This window comes from Aotus nancymaae, unplaced genomic scaffold, assembly GCF_030222135.1.
Source record: "Aotus nancymaae isolate 86718 unplaced genomic scaffold, 86718_ANA_hifiasm-v0.15.2.pri h1tg000007l, whole genome shotgun sequence".
In the NCBI taxonomy this organism is placed as follows: domain Eukaryota; kingdom Metazoa; phylum Chordata; class Mammalia; order Primates; family Aotidae; genus Aotus; species Aotus nancymaae.
The window spans coordinates 40751324-40767899 of record NW_026988418.1 but is presented as its reverse complement, the minus strand read 5'-3'; the positions used below and the strand labels follow the sequence as shown (position 1 = coordinate 40767899).

Here is a 16576-nt window from a genome sequence, read left to right as displayed (position 1 = left end):
TTAACATCCTTAAAGAAAAGAACTTTCAACCCAGAATTTCCTATCCAGCCAAACTAAGCTTTATAATCGAAGGAAAAATTAAATCTTTTGCGAACAAACAAGTACTTAGAGAGTTCACCACCACCAGGCCTGCTTTACAAGAGCTTCTGAAAGAAGCACTATACATATAAAGGAACAACCAATACCAGCCTTTCCAAAAATATATCAATAAGCAAAGAGCATTAACACAATGAAAAGTTTACATTAACTAATGGGCAAAACAGCCAGCTAGCATCAAATGCCAGTATTAAACCTATATATATATTCTAATTGGATAAAAAGCCAAAACCCATGGCTATGCTGCATCCAGACCCATCTCACATGCAACGATACACAGACTCAAAACAAAGAGGAGGAAGATTTATCAACCAATCAGAGAGTAAAAATAAACAAATAAACAAAAAGCAGGAGACGCAATTCTCGCATCCGATAAAGTAGACTTCAAAGCAACAAAGAGCAAAAGAGGCAAAGAAGGACATTATATAATGGCAAAAGGATCGATGTAACAAGAAGAGCTAACGATTTTATAGATCAATGAGACAGAAAATTAACAAGGACATCCAGGACTTGAACTCAGACCCGGAACAAGTAAACTTAATAAACATTTACAGAACTCTCCACTTCAAATATATAAAACATACATTACCACCTCACACCTATTCCAAAAGTGACTACATAATTGGAAGTAAATCACTCCTTAGTAATCACATAGCATTTCATAGGTTTAAATGAAATATTGGTTGGCTGCTCACTTGTTATTTTCTTCCCTTATTCCTTCCTGTCTACATCAAGTATAATTATTGGTATAAAAGAGGTTTTCAATACCCATTACTAAACTGTATTCTAGCCTGGGCAAGAAAGCAATACTCCCATTCTCTCTCTTTCTCTTCCTTTTTCTTTCTTTTTTCTTTCTTTCTTTCTTTCAAAAAAAAAAAGAAAAAGAAAAAAAAACCAAGAATGACACAAATTACCAAAATCAGAAAAAAAAAGAGGAGTCAACACTGCAGATCTCACAAAGATCTGTAAAAAGGATACTATAAACAATTCTACATCCATAAATTTAAATTCTTTGAAGGACAAAATCAAAGCTCACTCGGGGAAAAAAAAAAACCAGATAACATGGGCAGTTAAAAATCTATTAAAGAAATTGAATAGGTAGTTAAATCCTTCCAGTGAAGAAAACTGAAGGCCAAATTATACCAAGTAGTTAAAGAAGAAACAGCATCACTTTCATACAATGAGGATACTTCCCAATCATTTTATCAAGCTAGTCCAGATGCTGTTAGACTTATGACAAGGTTATAGCCCAATAAACCTATCTTAAGTTGAAAACATAAGCCAAAAATGAATTTAATACACTCAATCTATCAAACATCATGGCTTAAAGCAGCCTACCTTAAACATGCTCAGAACACTTATTAATACATTAGTCTACAGTTGGGTAAAATCATGTAACACAAAGCTTCTTTTATGATAAAGTCTTAAATATCTTATGTAATTTATTGAATACCATACATTATGTCAAATTTGCAATGGTTGTGCATCATCGTAAAGTTAAAAAATTGTTAAGATGGGGACAATCTGTTATTAATAGCAAAGCCAGACAAAGATACCACAAAAAAATAAAACTATAGGTTAATATCCCTCATTGATAGATGCAAAAAATCCACCACAAAATATTAACAAATAAAATTCATCAATATATTTAAAAAAAAGCCAACCAAGTGGCATACATTCTAGGAATGCAAACCTGGTTCAGCACTTAAAAAATCAATGTAATTTACCATAATATCAACTAAAGAAAAGCAATATTTCCAGGTGAAATGTCCTACAAAAAAAAAAAAAAGAAAGAAAAGCGGTATTATCTCAACAGATGAGAAAAGAGCACTTTAAAATACTCAACATCCATTTATGATTACTTAAAAACTCCCAGCAAATTAGGAATAGAAGATGTGGTAGGTTGAATAGTGTCCCAGAATGATTCATGTCTACCTGGAACATCAGAACGTCATCATATTTGAAAATGGGGTCTTTGCTGATGTAATTAAGGTAAGAATTCAGATGAGACCATACTGGATTAGGATGTGCCTTCAATTTAATAACAGTATCTTTGTAAACCGCAAACACACAAAGGGGAAGGCCATGTAAAGAGACTGAAGTTATGTTGTGATATGGTTTGGCTGTGTCCCTACCCAAATCGCATCTTGAATTGTAGTTCCCATAATTCCCACGCGTTGTGGGAGAAACCCGGTGAGAGATCACTGAATTACGGGGGCGGTTCCCCCCATACTGTTCTTGTGGTGGTAAGTCTCACAAGATCTGAAGTTTTATAAGGGGAAACCTGTTTCACTTGGCTCTCACTGCTCTCCTGTCTGCCGCCATGAAAGACGTGCATTTTGTCTTCTGCCATGATTGTGAGGCCTCCCCAGCCACGTGGAACTGTGAGTCCATTAAATCCCTTTTTCTTTATAAATTACCCAGTCTCAGGTATGTCTGGAGTCACCAGAAGCTGGAAAAGGCAAGGAAGGATTCTTCCTTAGAAACTTCAGAGCAAATGTGGCTCTGCTACACTATAATTTCAGCCTCCATAAATAAAAAATTAAATTTCTATTGCTTTAAGTCACCAAGTTTGTGGTAATTTGTTATGGTAACTCTAGGGAACTAACACAAAAGGTAAATTCCTCAATCTGATAAAGGGTATTTATTTTAAAAATTTGTAGCTAAGATCATAATTCATGGTGAAAGACTAACTGCTTTCCCCATAAGATCATGAATAAGGTAAAGATGTCTTTTCACCAATGTCATACTAGAAGTACTAGCTAGTACAAAAAAGTTAAGAAACAGGAATAAAAGGAATGTATATTAGAAAGGAAGAAGTAAAACTCTATTCACATATGATACAGCTGTCTAGATAGAAAGTTCCAAACACTCTACAAAAAAGCTCCTATAACTAGTAAGTAAGTTTCACAAGATAACAGAATACAAATTCAACATACAATATCAACTGTATTTCTATATAACAGCAATAAGCAACTGGAATTTAAATTTTAAAAAGTAATACTATTAATAATAGCACCAAGAAAAAGGAAAATATTAGAGCTAAATCTAATAAAAATCTGTGCTAGAGAACAAGGAAACATAAAAGATATCAAAGATAAAAGGAAAGAGACATCATATTCATGGATTATAGGATTTTTTTTCTCTCCAATTTGATCTATATAAACAACGTAATCCTAATCAAAAACCCAGAAAAATTTTTTGTAAATACTAAGCTTATTTTTTAAAAATTAAGAAAAAGCAAAGAAACTAGAAGAACCAAAACAATTTTTAAAAAAACAAAGTTGTAGAACTCACACTAGCCAAATTCAAGACTTAACTATAAAGCAACAGGCAAGACAGTGTGGATGTATAGAGCAATACAACAGAATAGACAGCCTGCAAGAAACACACACAAACATATAGTCAACCTATTTTTGTCAAAGGTGAAAGAAAATTCAAAGAAATTTCTAGAAGAAAACACAGGAGAAAATATGCATGACCTCATAATCACCTAAAGTCAGAAACGACCTGGATACCCTTCAACAGGTGAACAGATACACTGTGGTACACTCATACAATGGAACATTACTCATTAACAAAAAAGGACAAACTATTCAGACAAACAACAATGTGGATGAATTTCAAATGCATTATGATAAAAGGAAGAAGTCAGTTTCAAAAGATTATACATTGTATAATTCCATTTATATGACATTTGTGGGTAAAAAAACCATAGGGACAGAAAACATCAATGGCAGCTAGGGGTTAGAGGATGAGGATGTGACCACAAAGGGGCAGCACAGGGGAACTCTGGGGATGAAGAACTGTTCTGTTTGGTACAGTGATGAAGGACACATGACTGCACAGCTGTCCAAACACACAGAACTGGGCACAACAAAGAACAAATTGTGCTCCATGTCAATTGAAAAAAAATCAACCAGGATAAAAGATCACAGATGGATCCCAAGATAAATCACAGGCTGTGAAAAGTAAATCAAACTTTGTTCCAAATGAAGTGCACTGAAGAGCGTGAGGAAGAAAGGCGCTGACTTAAGTGACAGGGCTTTGCCTGGATATTGTAAGGCTACAGACAAAAAGAGTTAGACTAAACACTGTATCCTGTTGGTAAATTTGTTTCTCAAAGGAGTACTGGGGCCAAGTGCAGAAGCACTCACCTGTAGTCTCAGCTATTTGGGAGGCTGAGGCAGGAGGATAACTTAAGCCCAGGGGTTCAAGTGAGCTACTATCACATCACTGCACTCCAGACTAGGTGATAAAGTGACGCTCCAGCTCTTAAAAAAAAATTAAGTTAAATTTTAAAATTTTAATACTTTGGGGTGCCAATTCTGAAATTTCTTCATGTGTACACTAGATCATATAATAAGTAAATATATTATGAGTAGTACACTATAGTTAATGAGAGCCAGGTGACTCATTGCTGAATAAACACGTCACAAATGATCCAAGTAGGAATGCTAAAATGAAACCTCTGTTGTTGGATCAAAGTTAGAAGTATCAATATGCCCAGTACTTTCAGAGGCCAAGATCGGTGGATAGCTTGAGGTCAGGAGTTCCAGACCAGCCTGGCCAACATGGTGAAACACCATCTCTACTAAAGATACAAAAATTAGCCAGGCATGGTGGCGCACACCTGTAGTCCAAGCTACTCAGGAGACTGAGGCAGGAGAATTGCCTGAACCCAGGACATGGAGGTTGCAGAGAGCCAAGATCGTGCCACTGCACTCTAGCCTGGGTGACAAAGCATGACTCTGTCTCAAAAAAATTCTCAAAATGAAAAGTAATAAAAAGAAAGGAAATGCTGACATATGCTACAACATGGATGAGCCTTGAGGACGTTATGCTAAGTAAAATAAGCTAGTCACAAAAAGAACATAGGATTCTACTTGTGAGGTACCTAGTCAAATTCATAGAGACAGAAAATAGAGTGGTGGTGGGGACTGATGGGAGGGAGGTATAGTAAGATGTTGATAAATAGCTGCAGAGTTTGAGTTTTGCAAGATGAAAAGACTTCTGGATATTGTTTGTACAACAATGTTACTGTACTTCAGGCTAATGAACTATATACTTAAAAATGATCAAAATGGGGTTTCGGAAGGATCCAAGATGGCTGATTAGGAACAGCTCAGAATTGCAGCTCCCAGTGAAAGTGCAGAGGGTGAGTGGACACCGCATTTCCCAGACGGATTTTTATTGCCCACAGACCAGGAGATTTCCAGGCGGAGGAGCCCCACGGGTTGCTAGTGCAGCTGGTATGGCCAGCGCATCTGTTTTGGCTGGCGCCCCGGCGCAGCAGTTCTCCATACAAAATACACAGGTTTGGGTGCCGTTTTAGCTGGCGATCGGAGTTACGGGAAGGCAGAGTCACCCATTCATCTGATTAAAAAGGGGACTGAAACAGGGAGCCAGGCCAGGAGATTCCTGGGCAAAAAAGCGCCACGAATCTCAGCGCTGCTGTTTCAGCCAGCGCAGTGGGTCGACGCATGGGAAATCACACAGATCCCGGCGCCTTTTCAACACGCGACTGGAACACCTGGGAGAGAGTCGACCGTTCAACTAAAAAAAAGGCTGTGAGGCAGGGAGCCAGGTGATCAAGCTCAGCTGGTCCCACCCCCACAAAAAAACAGCAATTGGAAATGCTCTGGGTTGAGTTTCACAGCAAGCACAGCTGAACCCAGGAAGGTCCAGCTCTGCGGGGGAGGGCTGTCTGCCATTACTGAGGCATTCCACAATTACGGAGGTAGTCCGCCATTGCTGAGGCAGCCCGCTGTTGCCGAAGCAACCCGCTATTACAGAGAGAGTCCACCATTACAGAGGTGGGCCACCATTGCCGAGGCAGTTCTAACTATACCCGTATAAACAGGACTGCAGGGAAGTTCACACGGCAGCTGGGCGGAGCCCACAGGAGCTCAGCAAAGCCTCTGAAGGCAGACAGTGACTAGCCTGCCTCCTTGCTGGGCAGGGCAGCCCTGAAAGAAAGGCAGAAGCACAACGGAAACTCATAAATAAAGCCCTAACTCCCCAGGACAGAGCACCTGGGAAAAAAAGGGGTTTATGAGTTCTGCTGCAGCAGACTTAAACATACCTGCCCCAACAGCTCTAAATGAACAATGGAGCTCACAGCTCAGCACTTGAGCTCCTATAAAGGACAGACTGTGTCCTCAAACAGCTCTCTGACCCCCGTATATCCAAAGAGTCACCTCATAAAGGAGAGCTCGGACTGATATTTAGCAAGTATCCTTCTGGGACAAAGATAGCAGAATAAGAAACTGGCAGCAACCTTTACTGTTCTGCAGCTGCTGCAGATGATCCCCAGGCAAGCAGGGCCTGGAGTGGACCTCAGCAGGCCTACAGCAGAGGGGCTAGACTGTTAGAAGGAAAACTAAGAAACAGAAGAAATAACTTCATCATCAACAAACTGGACGTCCACTCAGAGACCCAATCTGAAAGTCAACAACTACAAAGATGACAGGTGGATAAATCCACAAAGATGGGAAGAAACCAGAGCAAAAAGGATGAAAAGACCCGAAACCAGAACACCTCTCCTCCTACAAGGGATCACAACTCCTCACCAGCAAGGGAACAAGGCTGGATGGAGAATGAGTGTGATGAATTGACAGAATCAGGCTTTAGAAGGTGGGTAACAAGAAACTTCTGTGAGCTAAAAGAACATGTTCTAACCCAATGCAAAGAAACTAAGAACCTTGAAAAAAGATTTGACAAAATGCTAACGAGAATAGACAACTTAGAGAGGAATATAAGTGAATTGATGGAGCTGAAAAACACAACACAAGAACTTCACAAAGCATACACAAGCTTCAACAGCTGAATTGACCAAGCAGAAGAAAGGTATCAGAGGTTGAAGATCAACTCAAATAAAACGAGAAGGCAAGATTAGAGAAAAAAGGGTAAAAAGGAATGAACAAAGTCTCCAAGAAATATGGGACTATGTGAAAAGACCTAATCTACGTTTCATAGGTGTACCTGAATGTGACGGAGAGAATGAATCCAAGCTGGAAAATACTCTTCAGGATATTATCCAGGAAAACTTCCCCAACCTAGCAAGGCAGGCCAATATTCAAGTCCAGGAAATACAGAGAACACCACAAAGATATTCCTCAAGAAGAGCAACCCCAAGGCACACAATCATCAGATTCACCAGGGTTGAAATGAAGGAGAAAATGCTAAGGGCAGCCAGAGAGAAAGCTCAGGTTACCCACAAAGGGAAGCCCATCAGACTCACAGCAGAACTCTCAGCAGAAACCCTACAAGCCAGAAGAGAGAGGGGGCCAATATTCAACATCCTTAAAGAAAAGAACTTTCAACCTAGAATTTCATATCCAGCCAAACTAAGCTCCATAAGTGAAAGAAAAATAAAATCCTTTGTGAACAAGCAAGTACTCAGAGATTTCATCACCACCAGGCCTGCTTTACAAGAGCTCCTGAAAGAGGCACTAAACATAGAAAGGAACAACCAGTACCAGCCACTCCAAAAACATACCAAATGGTAAAGAGCATCAACACACTGAAGAAACTGCATCAACTAATGCTCAAAATAGCCAGCTAGCATCAAAATGGCAGGATCAAATTCACACATAACGATATTAACCCTAAATGTAAATGGGCTAAATGCCCCAATCAAAACACACAGACTGGCAAATTGGATAAAAGGCCAAAACCCATTGGTGTGCTGTATCCAGGAAACCCATCTCACATGCAAGGATACACAAAGGCTCAAAATAAAGGGATGAAGGAAGATTTATCAAGCAAATGGAGAGCAAAGAAAAGCAGGAGTTGCAATTCTCATCTCTGATAAAATAGACTTTAAACAAACAAAGATCAAAAGAGACAAAGAAGGACATTACATAATGGTAAAAGGATCAATGCAACAAGAAGAGCTAACAATGCTAAATATATATGCACCCAATACAGGAGCACCCAGATATATAAGGCAAGTTCTTAATGACTTACAAAGAGACTTAGACTCCCACACAATAATAGTGGGAGACTTTAACACCCCATTGTCAATATTAGACAGATCAATGAGATAGAAAATTAACAAGGATATCCAGGACTTAAACGCAGACCTGGACCAAGCAAACCTAATAGACATTTACAGAACTCTCCACCCCAAATCCACAGAATATACATTCTTCTCAGCACCACATGGCACCTACTCTAAAATTGACCACATAATTGGAAGTAAATCACTCCTCAGCAAATGCAAAAGAATAGAAATCATAACAAACAGTCTCTCAAATCACAGTGCAATCAAGTTAGAACTCAGAATTCAGAAACTAACTCAGAACCACACAGCTTCATGGAAACTGAACAACTGGCTCTTGAATGCTGACTGGATAAACAATGAAATGAAGGCAGAAATAAAGATGTTCTTCGAAACCAATGAGAACGAAGACACAACATACCAGAATCTCTGGGACATATTTAAAGCAGTCTCTAGAGGAAAATATATAGCAATAAATGCCCACATGAGAAGCAAGGAGGGATCTAAAATTGACACTCTATTGTCAAAATTGAAAGAGCTAGAGGAGCAAGATCAAAAAAACTCAAAACCTAGCAGAAGACAAAAAATAACTAAGATCAGAGCAGAACCGAAGGAGATAGAGACACAAAAAAAACCTTCAAAAAGATCAATAAATCCAGGAGCTGGTTTTTCAAAAAGATCAACAAAATAGACCACTAGCCAGATTAATAAAAAAGAAAAGAGAGAATAACCAAATAGATGCAATAAAAAATGATAAAGGGGATACCACCACAGATCCCACAGAAATTCAAACATCATCAGAGATTATTACTAACAACTCTATAAACATAAACTAGGAAACCTGGAAGAAATGGATAAATTCCTGGACACTTGCCTCCTCCCAAGCCTAAACCAGGAAGAAGTCGAAATCCTGAATAGACCAATAACATGGTTTGAAGTTTAGGCAGCAATTAAGAGCCTACCACCCAAAAAAAGCCCGGGTCCAGATAGGTTTACAGCCGAATTCTATCAGACATACAAAGAGGAGCTGGTACCATTCCTTCTGAAACTATTCCAAATACTCCAAAAAGAGGGAATCCTTCCCAAATCATTTTATGAGACCAACATCATCCTGATACCAAAACCCAACAAAAACTCAACCAGAAAAGAAAACTTCAGGCCAATATACATGATGAACATAGATACAAAAATCTTCAATAAAATACTGGCAAGCTGATTGCAGCAGCACATCAAAAAGCTTATCCACCATGATCAAGTAGGCTTTATCCCGGGGATGCAAGGCTGGTTCAACATATGCAAGTCTATAAACATAATACACCACATAAACAGAACCAAATACAAAAACCACATGATTATCTCAATTGATGCAGAGAAGGCCTTTGACAAAATTCAACAGCCCTTTATGCTAAAAACCCTCAATAAACTAGGTATTGACGGAACGTATCTCAAAATAATAAAAGCTATTTACGACAAACCAACAGCCAATATCATACTGAATGGGCAAAAACTGGAAGCATATCCTTTGAAATATGGCACTAGACAAGGATGCCCTCTCTCACCACTCCTATTCAATATAGTACTGGAAGTTCTAGCCAGAGCAATCAGACAAGAAAAAGAAATAAAGGGTATTCAAATAGGAAAGCAGGAAGTCAAATTGTCTCTATTTGCAGACGACAGGATTGTATATCTAGAAGAACCCATTGTCTCAGCCCAAAATCTCCTGAAACTGATAAGCAACTTCAGCGGTCTCAGGATACAAAATCAATGTGCAAAAATCACAAGCATTCCTATACACCAATAACAGACTTAAAGAGAGCCAAATCAAGAACGAACTGCCATTCACAATTGCTACAAAGAGAATAAAATACCTAGGAATACAACTAACAAGGAACATAAAGGACCTCTTCAAGGAGAACTACAAACCACTGCTCAACGAAATAAGAGAGGACACAAACAGATGGAGAAACATTCCATGCTCATGGTTAGGAAGAATAAGTTTCGTGAAAATGGCCATACTGCCCAAAGTAATTTGCAGATTCAACACTATCCCCATCAAGCTACCAATGACCTTCTTCACAGAACTGGAGAAAACCACCTTAAACTTCATATGGAACCAAAAGAGAGCCCGCATAGCCAAGTCAATTCTAAGCAAAAAGAACAAAACGGGAGACATCACACTACCGGACTTCAAACTATACTACAAGGCTACAGTAATCAAAACAGCATGGTACTGGTACCAAAACAGAGATATAGACCAATGGAACAGAACAGAGGCCTCGGAGGCAACACAACATATCTACAACCATCCAATCTTTGACAAACCTGACAAAAACAAGCAATGGGGAAAGGATTCCCCGTTTAATAAATGGTGTTGGGAAAACTGGCCTAGCCATGTGCAGAAGGCAGAAACTGGACCCCTTCCTGACACCTTACACTAAAATTAACTCCAGATGGATTAAAGATTTAAACATAAGACCTAACACCATAAAAACCCTAGAAGAAAATATAGGCAAAACCATTCAGGACACAGGCATAGGCAAGGACTTCATGACCAAAACACCAAAAGCATTGGCAACAAAAGCCAAAATAGACAAATGGGACCTAATCAAACTCCAGAGCTTCTGCACAGCAAAAGAAACAGTCATTAGAGTGAATTGGCAACCAACAGAATGGGAAAAAGTTTTTGCAGTCTACACATCTGACAAAGGGCTGATATCCAGAATTTACAAAGAACTAAAACAGATTTATAAGAAAAAAACAAACAAGCCCATTCAAAAGTGGGTGAAGGATATGAACAGATGCTTTACAAAAGAAGACATACATGAGTCCAACAAACATATGAAAAAATGCTCATCATCACTGGTCATTAGAGAAATGCAAATCAAAACTACATTGAGATACCATCTCACGCCAGTTAGAATGGCGATCATTAAAAAATCTGGAGACGGCCGGGTGCGGTGGCTCAAGCCTGTAATCCCAGCACTTTGGGAGGCCGAGGCGGGTGGATCATGAGGTCAAGAGATCAAGACCATCCTGGTCAACATAGTGAAACCCCGTCTCCACTAACACAAAAAATTAGCTGGGCATGGTGGCGCGTGCCTGTAATCCCAGCTACTCAGGAGGCTGAGGCAGGAGAATTGCCTGAACCCAGGAGGCAGAGGTTGCGGTGAGCCGAGATCGCGCCATTGCACTCCAGCCTGGGTAACAAGCGCAACTCCGTCTCAAAAAAAAAAAAAAAAAAAAATCTGGAGACAACAGATGCGGGAGAGGATGTGGAGAAATAGGAACACTTTTACACTGTTGGTGGGAGTGTAAATTAGTTCAACCATTGTGGAAGACAGTGTGGCGATTCCTCAAGGACCTAGAAATAGAAATTCCATTTGACCCAGCAATCCCATTACTGGGTATATATCCTGAGGATTATAAATCGTTCTACTATAAGGACATATGCACATGAATGTTCACTGCAGCACAGTTTACAATAGCAAAGACCTGGAACCAACCCAAATGCCCATCGATGATAGACTGGACAGGGAAAATGTGGCACATATATACCATGGAATACTATGCAGCCATAAAAAACGATGAGTTCGCATCCTTTGTAGGGACATGGATGAACCTGGAAACCATCATTCTCAGCAAACTGACACAAGAACAGAAAATCAAACACCGCATCTTCTCACTCATAGGCGGGTGTTGAACAATGAGAACACATGGACACAGGGAGGGGGGCATCACACACTGGGATCTGTTGGGGGGAAATAGGGGAGGGACAGCGGGGGGTGGGGAGTTGGGGAGAGATAGTGTGGGGAGAAATGCCAGACATAGGTGAAGGGGAGGAAGGCAGCAAATCACACTGCCATATGTGTACCTATGCAACAATCTTGCATGTTCTTCACATATACCCCAAAACCTAAAATGCAATTTAAAAAAAATGATCAAAATGGTCAATTTTATGTTATTTGTACCTTACCACAATAGAATTAAAAGGATTGTTAATAGTGAGAACAGGCCTACTGGAATAACACAATTCACTGAAAGTAATAATAGTGGACTATGTAAGTTCACTTAAGATAGAAAAAAAATTTCAAGTAATGTGACCCCTTTTTAAGAGTTATGATAACCAAAAAGCAAAACTCCATAAAATAACCAAGTAGGTTTTTAAACTACTATAATAAATATTTTGACTGTACCATATAGAAACCTCAAAAAACTTCATGTTTGCTTCTTTTATTTACCTGGGAGAGAGAATAGTACCAAGACAGAGGAAGGTCAAACACTCTTAGTGCTGCTGTCTTCAAGGAAAACTGTGATTCACTTATGGTTTCTTCCGACATGGCTCCTCTTCTAATCTTCATTAAATGAAACATAAACACATATTAGCCACAAAGATTTCTGGTTACTTTAACAATAAAAGGTACAAACTGAAAATTTAATTCTATCAGCTTATTTTTACAGTCAATTATTGATGACACTACACTTAAGCTGATCCTTCCTGTAGGAGATAGCAGAAAGAAAGAGAGCGAGTGAGCGAGAGAGAGGGAGAGAGAGATGGGGGGGAGAGAGAGAGAGAGAGAGAGGGAGAGGGAGAGAGAGAGAAAGAAAGCAGGCAGGCAGGCAGGCAAGCAAGCAGGTAAGTGAGCAGGATTTAAACTTTGAGTCCAGGTAGCAAATTTTCCCTAGGAAATTGCAAGTTCTAGATTCTCTCTTTTCTGGTTACACAAAAATTTAACATCTTTTAGAGAGTAATTTAAAATTTACTTCTTCCCATTCATTTTGTTTCCTTCATACAACTTCAGAGGTGAGAGTGGGTGGCAGGAGAGTTGCTGAATGGAATCCGGAACAGAATCCTGGGGCTAGAACCTCAGGGTTCACTGACTGAACATCAGAACTCATGCATTTATTCTCCTACTGTCTCATTTTAAAGATCTTCAAAGAAATGCCACATACATGCTATATGATTTTGGTATGGCTTTAATGTGTATTATTTCTCTTAACCAAAAAAAAAAAAAGTCAGATGAGTACAGAGAAGCAGTCAGTGGTTCAGGGTCTGGGTATCTGCTTTACAGAGCCAGAAACATAATTTTATCACTGTATTATCACAAATTTACATGGTATTGATACATAAATCAGTTTACAAGTTTATCTACTTATAATAAAGAAACACAGTATCTACTGACCAGAATACTTATTCTATCAAAACATACCCTCCCTGAAATCGAAGACTGTAAGAAGCTGAACTGATAAGTCAAAAATGTTGCCTGATGACTGCAAAAATCAAGAGTTCTGAGAAATATTTCACTCAGGCCAAGAAAACGCCTAAGCACTATCTCTAATGCACAAGAGAATGGGTTTCTCCAATAACCAGAATGTTCATGCCTACCAAATTTATTATTTCTTTTCTTTGAGTAGTGCTATATGTTACATAACAGAATATAAAAATTATCAACAACCCCTCTATAAAAGTTTATTTGCGGCTGGGCACAGTGGCTCATGCCTGAGACACTTTGGGAGTGGCTTGGAAGCCGAGGTGGGTGGATGGCTTGAGCCCATGAGCCCAGGAGTCCGAGACCAGCCTGGGCAACAAGGTGAAACCCTGTTTATTCCAAAAAAAGAAAAAAATGACTTGCTATGCTTTTTTAGGCCCTTCATTTCTGCATATATGTCTATGTTCTCTTTTTCTGTACTCCAGTAGACTATTCCCTTTTGTTAATACCCACTTGTTTTCAGACAAGTGTCAAAACCACTGGTTAAGTAGTAGTTTCCTTTCAAATCAAACACAGCAATACCTCTTAGGGTGGGTTACTACTACCGATGCTTACTTAATTCCCCCTAACAGTGTTCTAAGTACAACTTTTAGACTCAGTATAGTTAGTTCTAACTGACATACATTTACTTCAATCAACAATCTGTGATATAGACATATGATTAGAAAGTACAGGGAGAGAGATCCAAGATGGCTGATCACTAGCAACTCGGGCTCCTAGCTCCCAGTGAAAGCGCAGAGAACGAGAGGACGCCACACTTTCAGATGAATATTTGTTGCTCACGGACTAGGAGATTCCCAGCAGAGGAGACCCACGGGTCGCCAGGGCGACTCTTGTGGCCGGCGTGGCGGTTTTGCTGGTGCCTTAGCGTGCCAGTTTTTGGTGTAGAGTCCGGAGATTCCCGGGTAGAAAAGCACCATCAATCTTAACACCGCTATTTTGGCCGGCGCAGTGGACTGCTAAGATTTCGGCACTGGGAATCAACAAGTTGGATGTCTGCTCAGAGACCTAGTTAGAAAGTCGGTAATTACAAAGACAACAGATGGATAAATATAAAATGAAGGGAAGAAATCAGCGTAAAAAGGCAGAGAACACTCAAAATCAGAATGCCTCTCCCTCTACAGGGGATCGCAATTCCTCATCAGTAACGGAACAAGGCTTAATAGATTACGAGTGTGTTCCAATAACAGAAGCAGGCTTCAAAACGTGGGTGATAAGAAACTTCTGTGAATTAAAAGAACTTGTTCTAACCCAATGCAAAGAAACTAAGAACGTTGAAAAAAGGTTTGACGAAATGTTAACGAGAATGGACAATTTAGAGAGGAATATAAGTGAATTGATGGAGCTGAGAAACACAACACGAGAACTTCGCGAAGCATGCACAAGTTTAAACAGTCGAATTGATCAAGTAGAAGAAAGGACATCAGAAGTTGAGAACCAGCTCAGTGAAATGAAACGAGAAGACAAGATTGGAGAAAAACGGATGAAAAGGAATGAGCAAAGTCTCCAGGAAATATGGGACTATGTGAAAAGACCTAATTTACGTTTGATAGGTGTACCTGAATGTGATGAAGAGAATGAATCCAAGTTGGAAAATACTCTTCAGGATATCATTCAGGAAAATTTTCCCAACCTGGCAAGGCAGGGTAATATTCAACTCCAGGTAATACAGAGAACACCACAAAGATATTCTTCAAGAAGACCAACCCCAAGGCACATAACCGCCAGATTTATTAGGGTTGAAATGAAGGAGAAAATACTAAGGGCAGCCAGAGAGAAAGGTCAGGTTACCCATAAAGGGAAACCTATCAGACTTACAGCAGATCTCTCAGCAGAAACTCTACAAGCCAGAAAAGAGTGGGGACCAATATTTAACATCCTTAAAGAAAAGAACTTTCAACCCAGAATTTCCTATCCAGCCAAACTAAGCTTTATAATCGAAGGAAAAATTAAATCCTTTGCGAACAAACAAGTACTTAGAGAGTTCACCACCACCAGGCCTGCTTTACAAGAGCTTCTGAAAGAAGCACTATACATATAAAGGAACAACCAATATCAGCCTTTCCAAAAACATATCAAAAAGAAAAGAACATTAACACAACGAAAAATTTACACTAACTAATGGGCAAAACAGCCAGCTAGCACCAAAAGCTAGTATTAAAGTTATATATATTCTAATTGGATAAAAAGCCAAAACCCATTGCTACGCTGCATCCAGACCCATCTCACATGCAACGATACACAGACTCAAAACAAAGAGAAGGAGGAAGATTTATCAACCAATCAGAGAGTAAAAATAAACAAATAAAAAGCAGGAGATGCAATTCTCACCTCTGATAAGGTAGACTTTAAAGTAACAAAGAGCAAAAGAGGCAAAGAAGGACATTACATAATGGCAAAAGGATCAATGTAACAAGAAGAGCTAACGATTTTATAGATCAACGAGACAGAAAATTAACAAGGACATTCAGGACTTGAACTCAGACCCGGAACAAGTAAACTTAATAAACATTTATAGAACTCTCCACTTCAAATACATAAAACATACATTACCACCTCACGCCTATTCCATAAGTGACTACATAATTGGAAGTAAATCACTCCTCAGTAATCGCATAGCATTTCATAGGTTTAAATGAAATATTGGTTGGCTGCTCGTTTGTTATTTTCTTCCCTTATTCCTTCCTGTTTACATCAAGTATAATTATTGGTATAAAAGAGGTTTTCAATACCCATTACTAAACTGCATTCTAGCCTGGGCAAGAAAGCAATACTCTTATTCTCTCTCTCTCTTTCTCTTTTTCCTCTTCTTTATTCTTTTTCTTTCTTTCTTTAAAAAAAAAAAAAAGTACAGAAGAAACCATGAACAGTTAAGCAAGTGAAAAATGATCCCCTGGAGAATAAGACAAGGGGTATAGAGAAGCTGGGCAGAAAATAATTACCTTTCCTTATAAGTCTGTATGTAATCCCAGCTCTTAGGGAGGCAGAGGCAGGAGGACAGCTTGAGCCTAGGAGTTCAAGACTTGCCTGGGCAATATAGCGAGACCTCGTTCTCCACAAAAAGGAAAAAAACAAAAAGACAAAAAAAAAAAAAAGTCTGTAATACTTGATTTTTAAAAACTTGCCTACATGCATTACTTTTTATTACTATAGTAAAAAGGAGGTGAGGAGAAGCACAGTTATTCTTCTCCCTCCCTAAAAATTAATA

At 39.1% G+C, this 16576-nt stretch overlaps 1 protein-coding gene across 6 annotated transcripts in view; it reads right to left on the bottom strand.

Annotated features, from left to right (window-relative positions):
• MIGA1 (mitoguardin 1) overlaps positions 1–16576 on the bottom strand; it is a 94387-nt gene that overhangs the window by 74006 nt on the left and 3805 nt on the right. For 5 of the 6 annotated variants that reach the window (XM_021667666.2, XM_021667669.2, XM_021667670.2 and 2 more), the window contains exon 2: positions 12340–12453. In XM_021667666.2, the coding sequence (XP_021523341.1) occupies positions 12340–12438 (99 nt within the window). In that variant the 5' untranslated portion in view covers positions 12439–12453. The remainder of the gene's footprint in view (positions 1–12339; positions 12454–16576) is intronic. The other variant, XM_064372530.1, reaches the window with a different exon arrangement.